A 10,786-nucleotide genomic window follows, 5' to 3' on the forward strand; every position below is an offset into this window, starting at 1 on the left:
AGCCTGCTTCTGCTCTTGCCCTCTATATTCGTTTGCTAGGGCTGCCATAAGGAAGTGTCGTAAACTGGGCCGCTTAAAACCTCAAATGTCTCACAGTTTTGGAGGCTAGCCATCTGCAATCTCAGGGTCACAGGGCCTTGTTCTCTCTGAAGCCTCCAGGAGAGGAGAATCTGTTTGCTGCCAATCCTTGGTGTTCCTGGGCTTACAGGTGCCACATTTTGATCCCTGCCTTCTTTGACACATGGCCATCTCCCCTCAGCTGTCTGGTCTCTTTTCTTATCAGGACAGGAGTCATAGAGTGTCACATGATTCCAGTAGGATCCTATATTTCCAAAAATGGTCATGTTCCTTTTTTGAGGGGGGATGTGCTGGGAATGGAACATAGGTCCTCTTGTCTACCACGCGGCCTGCGCAATGGTTTCATTAATGAGGTTCTAGGCATAAAGTTAGTTAGAAGAGATCGAAATAAAACACACAGACACAGTTACCTTATTTCTATTGCCAGGTCCGAGACGGCTCCCCTCTCTGGCTACGACCTCTAACCGCCCAGCAGGGCAGCAAGGATTACTCAGGGCTAGCAGGAGAGAGAGAGAGTGAACACGCCAGGGAGTAGCCTTTTATTGGGGAACAAGAAATTCAGGGGATAATTCCATCCAATGAAGGTTGAGGGGGGACTGCACTCCAAGGTCAGGGTCAGTGATTGGGCCCCCGGGGTCAGTGGTCAGTCACACCCCCACACGGACGGGTTCTCTCATCAGGAAAGGGCCGGGAAAATTCCGACACAGCCAGAAGCCTCAGACCCTTAACGGGAGTCGCCCAGTCACGTGTCAGGATGGCTTCCCACATATTCCCCCTTTCTATTCTTAAAAATGAGGCGGCGGTTCACTCTTTGGAGTTTTTGTATTCTTGTTCCGAAGACTCGCCATCCTATAATTATAACACAAAAGAGAATTAACAGCAAAGAGAATAATCCAATAATGTACCAGGCCGAGTGTTTAAGAATATTTCCAGGGTTGAATCCATTTAACTCCTTTAATATTTGGTTTGTCAGAGAAGAAGGATCTGAAAAATCAGCTTTATTATTTTGAATGTCTTGGATATGGTGATGAAGTTCCAGAATATCCAAGCTATTATTACTATTTTGTCAAATACCTAATAAATGGTTTTTAACCTTTTCCCAATCCCAGAGAGAAGCATTGTACTTGGCAGCTGTAACACAAACATACTTATAATTGGCATGGCATTTAAGCCTTTCCTTAAATTTTAAGGCTGAAAGTTCATTACCTATGTCTATAACAGTCGCCTCTAAGGCGTTTAATTTAGTCTCAATCCTTTCATCAATATTTACTTGATTACGCAGAGCCTTGGAAGTATTTTGAGCTAAATTATTAAGAAATTTGGCATGTTGAATATTTTGAGACAATGTCAGAGACGCAGAGACAGTTGAGGCAATAAAGGAGACTAGCGCCAAAACACCAACAATTATAACTCCAATAGCACGTTTTGGTCTTGCTAACTGGGCATGAATTTGCTGTAAGACTTGTAAACCAGTATCAGCATACCATGGCTCTGAAATATTAGCAGGTAATAAAACAAAAGAGGGCTGATGAAGTATCAGCACTCCTTTTCCTCCATTATATCTAGTAATACAATTGGTTAGGTTACATTTATTACAAGTAACAATATATCTGTCATCTATCCATTTAACTTTTACATTTCCAATAATTAAAACATAAGGAGATTGGACACAGGCTCGTAAGCCATAGCAAGATCCCTCTTTACAGTTCTTGCCAACAAATTTTGGTAAAGGTTTGTCTGTAAAATGTAAGAATTCTGAGGCAGCAATTAAACGCCAAACATCTTTCTGAACTCCTCCTTTACTATAAGTCAAAATATTACTAACAAATCCTGCAGGTGTCATAGCAGAATTTCTTTGTAATTGTCTTTTATCAATTTTTGGAGACCAGTCTAAAATATACCCACTATCTTTAGACACCTTATGTTGTACAGGAAAGGTATTTACACAATCCATCCATCTAGGAAAGGTGCCAATCTCAATTGTAGAACTATTTGGACAGTGGGGCATCCGTGGAGGTTTTGCAGAAATGACTGGCTTGTTATGGGAAAGTCCCATCTTAATTACTGATCTAGTATAAGGTCTTAAGTCCCCATAAAAAGAATTATTTGTCAGTCTATGTCTACCAATCGCTGTCTTTTCTTCGAATGATACTTTTAGACAGCCGGCATGTTTATCATGTGACCAACACAAAGGTAATTGGGCACTGTAGCCAGAATAATTAAATCTAGTCACATGATTGGGAGTAATATGGGTATCTGTAAATCCTCCCATCATGAATGAGTCATTAGTAAATACTGGAATAGATTCTCCAGTCCACACAGCTGGGTGTACCAGGGGTGGATCTGGGAAATATGTCCAGTAAGTGTCTACTTGATCCCCCTTTACCTGACAGCCCAACAGGGCAATTACTGTTGCTACCATCATCACTGGGGTCCTGTTCTCTCCTAGGTGTCGAAGTATTCGGGAAGCCTGGGTTGTTAGCTTCTTCAAGTCTTCCCATGAAATCAGCTTTTCGGCTGGGTCAATCTGGTCTTTCTTCATCCTTTTCCGATATCTCCTCCTTCTGGATAGGGCCTCCTCCTGGTCAATCCTCAGTCGCTTGAATCTGGGTTCTATCTCTTCCATGTCTGATAGCACGTTCAGGTACCCAAATAGGACGAAATGCACCTTCTGGGAAAATACAAGCATGACCTCTACCCCACATTATCACTGGGTCTGGGCCCTTCCACTGACCAGTCTGTAAATCTTTCCACAAAATTCTGCCTAAAGGGCCTGTTATTGAGGGAGACATTTGTCTCTCAGCAGCAGTGTGACCTTCTGCGTCACAGTTTAAAAAATTTAAAACAAACAAGGCATGATTAAGGCTATTTTGGGGAGTCATAAACCTATTCCCCCCCTTTAATTTTTGTAATTGAAGCTTAATAGATAAATGAGCTCGTTCCACAATGGCTTGGCCTTGAGGGTTATAAGGAATTTCTGTTTTATGATTAATTTTAAACTCTTGGCAAAATTGTTGAAAAGAAGAGCTTACATAAGCTGGAGCATTATCTGTTTTAATCTGTATAGGGCACCCTAAAACAGAAAAAGCTGTTAGGCAATGAGAAATTACATGTTGAGTATTTTCCTTAGTACGTGCTGTGGCAAAAATAAATCTAGAATAAGTGTCTACTATGACATGTACATAACATTGCTTACCAAATTGAGGAATATGAGTTACATCCATTTGTCATATTTGATTTGGTTTTAATCCACGGGGATTTACCCCTGATGGCAGAGATGGAGTGTGAATAACACACTTAGGGCATTGGCTTACAATCTGACGAGCTTGTTTTCTAGTAATATTAAATTTTTTACGTAAGCTAGAAGCATTTTGATGATGTAAGGAATGGGAAGCTAGTGCACAGTCATATGAAGACATCTGTTGACAAAAAGCTACTAATTTATCAATCTTGTCATTACCAGAAACTAAGGGTCCTGGAAGATTAGTATGAGCCCGTATGTGTCCTATGAAACATGGGTACTTTCGCATTAGCACTGTCTTTTGTAAATTATGAAATAACTCAAATAACTCTTGTGATGAAGTATACCCAATAACTGAAGTTTCAATATTTTTAGTAACTCCGACTGCATATAAGCTGTCAGAATAAATATTAATAGGCTCATTTGAAAAGTAATTTAAGGCACAAATCAGAGCTTGAAGCTCTGCTCTTTGGGCAGAAGTATAAGAAGTTTGTATTACCTCTGTGTGAACACGACTATAAAAACCTGCTTTACCTGAGTTAGAACCATCCGTGAACACTGATAAAGCTTCATCTATAGGATGTGCACGTACAATCTTTGGAAAAATAAGTGACGTTAATGATGCAAATTGTATAATCGTATCACGAGGATAATGGCTATCTATCTGGCCAGGAAAATCAGCAAAAGCTATCTGCCATGAGCTAGAAGTTTGAAAAAGCCAATTAGTCTGTTGAATAGAAAATGGAATAATTATGATATCAGGCTCAGATCCAATTAATTGTAAAATCCTAGTTCTACCTTTAATTACTAATTGAGCTATAGAATCATGAAAAGGAATTAATGTCTTTTGAGGAGAGTGGGATAAATAAATCCACTCAATAACTCCTAATCTTTGCCATATGGCTCCTGTTGGGGTATGTTCAGTTGGAAATATTAATAAATACACTATTTCTTTAGGATCAACTCTAGTAAGCTGTGCATTTTTAATTGCATGTTCAACTCTCCTTAAAGCCATTCTAGCCTCTAAGGTCAGCTGACGTGGAGAGGTTGGAGAGGGATTTCCTTGTAATATCTGAAATAAGGGACTTAAATTAGAAGTAGTTAGTTTTAAAGATGGCTTCAGCCGATTAGTATCTCTTAAAAGCCTTGAAAATCATTAGGGGTTTGTACGGAAACTGTTCGTTTCGCTCCGGTAAAATTAAAGATGGCGGCCCCCATGGTCGGCGTGATGACGTCACATTGCGCGACCACCTACTTCCTCATTTTCGGCCCGGGGGCGGGCCGACCGGAAGTTTGTGTTCCGGCCAGGCGGAAATGATGACAAGAAGGCGGGCTCATCCGCGCCATCTTGATCCGCCGCATGGGGCTGAGCCTTGCAATATCTATTATCGCCAGTAGATGGAGCCCTGAACTTAAAATTGCGCATGCGACACTCCCGCGCAAAATGATTATTTCTCCCGCAAATGTAACATTTTCCGCGGGGTTTTCGTACTAAATCCTGTGGTTTCAAAGTTTCTTTTATTGCTGCAGCTAGGGCCACTGTTTGTAAATGAGTAGAGTCTATGTCAGAACATAAGCGAATAAACTCAGAAACTGTCCCTTTTTTACGGTGCGGTCTAAGAACATCCTGACAGTATTTATTTGCGTTTTCGAATGCCAATTGCCTAACAATGAACTCACTCGCTCCCGAGTCCCCGATTGACCTGTTTGCAGCCTGGTACAACCGGGCTACGAAATCTGAGTAAGGTTCACTCGCACCTTGCCTGATTTTGCTAAGAACTAAATTGGACTGGTCCTTGGAGACAATCTGCCTCCAGGCCCGTTTTGCACAATCAGTTATTTGATTGTACACTACAAAATCATAATTTAACTGTCTTTCTAGGTCAGTAATTTCACCTGTCCCTAGAAACATTTCTACTGGCGTTTCTATATCCTGTCTTTTGTTCTTTTCTGCCTGTTCAGTACAGAAATCAGTCCAGTAAGTCCTCCAAAGTAAGAAATCTCCCTCGCTAGGAGGAAGGGGTTGTGAGCAAATATTTTCTATCAGGCTCTGTACAAAAGGCGAATTGGGACCATACGTCTCACATGCACTTTTTAGTTCCTTAATGGTTTTAAATGGGATTACAGCATGAACTCTAACTCTCTGATCTTGTTCATTAACTTGCTCAAAAACTGGAAAAAGTTGAAAACCGCTAGTATCCTCCCCATCTTCCTGTGCTTTCTTAATACCTCGCTGGAACGGGGTAAGAAAAGTCATTGTTAACCCAGCGTACCTGTTAAATTTTGTCCTTTTAGCAGGTACCGGCCGAATTCGAATAGCCTGGACAGGCGGTGTTAAACGCAGCCTGTTAAGATTCCTCTGTAAGTCCTGAATTTCCATGTCTGAATCTTCTCCCTCAGATTGCAAGTCATGGTCAGACTCTGTACTATCGTCATTTTGAATTTGGGTTTCTAAACCACGTGGCGGAGAAGAACTCTGAGCCCCTCTAGGAATCTCTTCCGGATTTTCCTCTGTAGGAAGATCCTCTACCTCTTCCTGAGGGCTTTCTAAGATCTCGGAGGTTTGTCCTCTATGATCTTCGTCCCTAGAATCTCCCTGCGGGCTAGTATAGTCCTGCAAGTTTAAAGTCACATTCCTAACCTTAGGTTTGGCTTTTAGCGTTGTCTTTGTTTTTAAACGGCCTAAGGGAAAAGGAATTAACTTAGCCTCAGGCGAATTTTCCATTTGAATAGACTTAATAGCCCTTTGCAAGCCTTTTAACAGGTCTTCAGGGGGCCACGAACTTTGACCCATATATTCAAAAAGACAAATTTCTAGAGCTGTCCAAGTTTTCTGAATACTTTCTATGCCTCCAGGTAGTTCATTAGAAAAATAAACTTTTTGTAACTTTCTTCCTAATTTCTCCCAAGTAGATAAATTTGGAGACTCTTGTTCACAAAACCAAGGACAATATTTACCTACAATCTTTAAGAATTGTAATAACTGAGCTTTCTTTATCTGTTTTCCTTTCTGATTAATTATACTGTCTAAAATACTCAGATACATTTCCTTATCCGTAGAAGTTGAATTTCCCATTTTAATTAATTTAACGTCTCTTTCCTTCAATAGCTCCAGGTACTTTTGTGACCCAAATTGTCACCTCTTCCTTTATCTTTATCTTTATCCTTATCTTTATAGCGCGCTCCCACTCAATCTAACTAATCTAGAATGCCCCCCTCGTGGGCGCCAATTCTACCACGCGGCCTGCGCAATGGTTTCATTAATGAGGTTCTAGGCATAAAGTTAGTTAGAAGAGATCGAAATAAAACACACAGACACAGTTACCTTATTTCTATTGCCAGGTCCGAGACGGCTCCCCTCTCTGGCTACGACCTCTAACCGCCCAGCAGGGCAGCAAGGATTACTCAGGGCTAGCAGGAGAGAGAGAGAGTGAACACGCCAGGGAGTAGCCTTTTATTGGGGAACAAGAAATTCAGGGGATAATTCCATCCAATGAAGGTTGAGGGGGGACTGCACTCCAAGGTCAGGGTCAGTGATTGGGCCCCCGGGGTCAGTGGTCAGTCACACCCCCACACGGACGGGTTCTCTCATCAGGAAAGGGCCGGGAAAATTCCGACACAGCCAGAAGCCTCAGACCCTTAACGGGAGTCGCCCAGTCACGTGTCAGGATGGCTTCCCACACTCTTGCATGCTAGTCAAGAGCTCTAGCACTGAGCTATATCCCCAGTTCTTCTGATTTTGAGACAAGATATCACTACGTTGCTGAGGAGCTCCCTAAAGTTGCTGAGGCAGGCGTTGAAGTTGCGATCATCCTGCTTCATATTCCTGATTTAGGGGGATTATAGGTGTGTGGCAACACAACCAGCAAGAGATAGGACTTAAACAAATATATATATATATATATATATATATATATATATATATATATATATATATATTTTTTTTTTTTTTTTTTTTGTACTAGGGATTGAATCCAGGGTACTTTAGCACTGAGCCATATCCCCAGCCCTTTTTAATATTTTTATTTATTTAGAGACAGGGTCTCACTAAGATGCTTAGGGCCTTGAAACAAATCTTTTTGAATGGAGGGGAGGCACATAATTCAACCCATGAACCCACGACACTCTCCCACGTTAATACTCCACAGATCTGCTTCAGTGAACATTTTTTTCCGGGGTGGGGGGGGACTGGGGATTTAACCCAGGGATGCTTAACTACTGAGCTCCACCCCCAGTCCTTTTTATTTTTTTGTTTTGAGACAGGGTTTTACGGAATTGCTGAGCTTGGCCTTGAACTTGCAATCCTCCTGCCCCAGCCTCTCAGGTTTCTGGGTTTACAGGTGTGCACCACCACGCCCGACTTGAATGAACTTTTAAACATATACAATTCATCTCTCTCCTGATTTCTCATTATATGGAACAACATCCAAACTAGAATCCCCGTTCTGTACTCCATCTGGTTCCTGCCTTTTTCTCCACCCACCTCTTTCCAACCTGGTTTTCCTAATCTCTGCCAGGCACATTGTCTTCATATGCCCCTAATGTTTCAGGCTCCTTCCCCTTCAGGTCTTTGCTCTTCCTTCTTCCCAGAATGTGCTTCTCCCGGAAATCTGCCTTGTTCTCTTTCTCACTTCCTCCAAGTCTTTCCGCCCAGGGTTCCAGATCTAGAGCATAGAGTTCACTCCTGCCCACTCTCTCTGTTCCTGTTCAGTTTTCTTTTTTTTTTTTTTTTACACCAGTGATTGAACCCAGAGGTGCTTAACCAGTGAGACACACCCCCATCCCTTTTTGTATTTTATTTAGGGACAGGGTCTTCATTGATTTGCTCTGGGCCTCACTAAATTGCTGAGGCTGCCTTTGAACTTGCAATCCTCTTGCCTCAGCCTCAGGAGTTGCTGGGATCACAGGCATGTGCTGCTGTGCCTGGCCTGTTCAGTGCTGCGCCTCATTCTATTCCATGTTTGTTTGTTTACTAGACTTTGTCTCCACTGGCAAGTAAATTCCATGAGGGCCACTCACACTGTCTAGCCACTGGAGATCAAGTTCATACATGCTAGGCATACGTTGTACTTCCAAGGTACATCCTCAGCCCAGGGGCACCTTTATTCCCTTACTGGAGAATGAACCCAGGAGTGGTCTACCACTGAGCCACGCCCCCAGCCCCTTTTATTTTTTATTTTGAGCCAGGGTTTCCCTAAATTACCCAGGCTGACCTGGAACGTTTGATCCTCTTGTCTCAGCCTCCCCAGTCAATAGGATTACAGGTGTGCCACCTCACCCAGCACAAAGGGATTTTTAAGAAATTCAAAATCCTTGCAGATATTTTTAATTAAATTCCTCCTCCTCCTCCTCCTCCTCAATTTGGTCTTGGAAATTAAATCCCAGGGTACTCTAGCACAGAGCTATATCCCCAGCTCTTTTTATTCTTTTTTTTTTTTTTTTCTGAGTCAGAATCTCACTAAGTTGTTGAGGCCTTAAATTTCGATCCTCCTGCCTTAGCCTTTCAAATAGCTGAGATTACAGGCATGTGCCACCAGCCCAGCTTAAAATACTTTCTTTTTTTTTTTTTTTTTTTAGTGCTGGAGATTCAACCCAGGGATGCTTTACTACTGGGTTACATCCACAGCCTTTTTTTATTTTTTATTTTATTTATTAAAAAATTTTTTAAAAAATTGAGTTGTTGATGAACCTTTATTTTTCGTTTATTTATATGCAGTGCTGAGCATCAAACCCAGTGCCTCACACATGCTAGGCAAGCACTCTAGCACTGAGCCACAACCCCAGCCCCCTTTTTTATTTTTTGAGACAGGGTCTCACTAAGTTGCTGAGGCTGTCCTTGAATTTGTGGCCCTCCTGCTTCAGCCTCCCAAATTGTTGGGATTAAAGTTGTGCCCCACTGCACACAGTTTAAATTACATTTTGAACAGGCAACCCACTTAGGTGGCTGAAAAATCAAAATGGTATGAAAAGGTTCCTGGAGAAGTCTAATTTCCATTCCTGTACTCCATGTAGTTCCCTCTACCCCCACAGGAAAATGTTTTTATTATTCTCCCAGGATTTCATTATGCAAATACCACATATTTCCTTATATATTCATATTTTCCTGTCTTATACCAAAAATACCATATATACATATATTTACATATATATTCTTTTTTCCCCATCTTACACCAAAGATATTATTATATACACAGTCAGAACCTTGAGTTTCTGTTTCTTGAAAGTATTTCCTGGACATCATTCCAATGGTTTAGAACTTTCTTCTTATTTTTCCTTTACAGCTATGGAGTGTCCCCCCAGAAGACACATCATTATTTATTTATTTTATTTTTCAATTTTTGCTAGTGGGGATGGAACACAGGGGTGCTTTACCACTGAGCCACATCTCATCTCAGCCCTTTTTCATTTTTTATTTTGAGACAGGGTCTTGCTAAGTTGTTTAGGGCTTCACTAAATTGCTGAGGCTGACCTTGAGCTTGTGTTCCTCCTGAGTTGCTTGGATTACAGGCATAGACCAACATGCTTAGCCACAGCATAGTTTATTTTACCAGTTCCCCACTGATTTAAACATTTGATGTTTCTCATCTTTTGCTATTACCAAAAACGTGGGTCAGGGTTTTTAATTTATTTTTTATTGTTTTATGTATTTATTTTTTTGGTACCAGGGATTGAACCCAGAGGCACTTAACCACTGAGCCACATCCCCAACACTTTTTTAAAAACACTTTTTTAGTTGTTGATGGACATTTATTTTATTCATTTATTTCTATGCACTGCGGAGAATTGAACCCAGTGCCTCACCACATGTGAGACAAGCACTCTACCACTGAGCCACAACCCCAGCCCTCCCCAATCCTTTTTATGTTTTATTTTGAGACAGGGTCTCACTAAGTTGCTTATGGCCTAGTTGCTGAGGCTGTCCTTGAACTTTTGATCCTTCTGCCTCTGCCTCCAGAGTTGCTGAGATTACAGGTGTGTGTCACCACACCCAGCTCAGAGTTTTTTTATTCTATGCTAACTCTCCACTGCTCAGTCTTTTTTTCCCCCACATTTTTTTTATTGGTGCAATATAGTTTACATAATGGTGGGATTTTTTGTGATGTATTTGTACATGCACACAGTTACCACCATATAATTTAAACCCCCACAAATCTTGAAGTCTTCCCGCAGAGTACGTTGTCGACGCACACTCAGAGAAAACTTGAATAAGTGTATAGACGAGTGGGTGAATGCATGAGTGGACGAATGAAGGGCGAATGAACCATCAATGAGCGAGCCAAGGAAGCACGCAGGATGCAGGCCACTGAAAGCAGTTCAGGTGCAGTCGGCCTGTGTGCTGTGCTGCGGCGAGACCCCCGCTACGTGGCGCTGCAGGCGGCGGGCGCGCCTGGCCAGGCGGGGATGGTCGCTCTTGCCGTGCACGCCGGCTGCGGCGCGGGGGCCCAGCGTGGGGGGTAGGGCGAGTCA

The 10,786-nt window shown here is 42.0% G+C and overlaps 1 protein-coding gene across 2 annotated transcripts; it reads right to left on the bottom strand.

Annotated features, from left to right (window-relative positions):
• Positions 1 to 537: 537 nt before the first annotated feature.
• Positions 538 to 5,873, bottom strand: LOC139703024 (endogenous retrovirus group K member 113 Env polyprotein-like). Of its 2 annotated transcripts, none has more exons than XM_071605907.1 (2): positions 5,593 to 5,873; positions 538 to 2,749 (listed from the first exon to the last, which is right to left on the bottom strand). In XM_071605907.1, the coding sequence occupies exon 2, from the start codon at positions 2,702 to 2,704 to the stop codon at positions 1,145 to 1,147; it is 1,560 nt and encodes a 519-aa protein (XP_071462008.1). In that variant the 5' UTR covers positions 2,705 to 2,749; positions 5,593 to 5,873; the 3' UTR covers positions 538 to 1,144. The 2 variants fall into 2 exon arrangements, with proteins under 2 accessions (XP_071462008.1, XP_071462009.1); XM_071605908.1 differs by lacking the exon at positions 5,593 to 5,873 and having other exon boundaries at positions 545 to 927; positions 2,465 to 3,067.
• Positions 5,874 to 10,786: the final 4,913 nt, after the last annotated feature.

This window comes from Marmota flaviventris, chromosome 20 (assembly GCF_047511675.1).
Source record: "Marmota flaviventris isolate mMarFla1 chromosome 20, mMarFla1.hap1, whole genome shotgun sequence".
Classification (NCBI taxonomy): domain Eukaryota; kingdom Metazoa; phylum Chordata; class Mammalia; order Rodentia; family Sciuridae; genus Marmota; species Marmota flaviventris.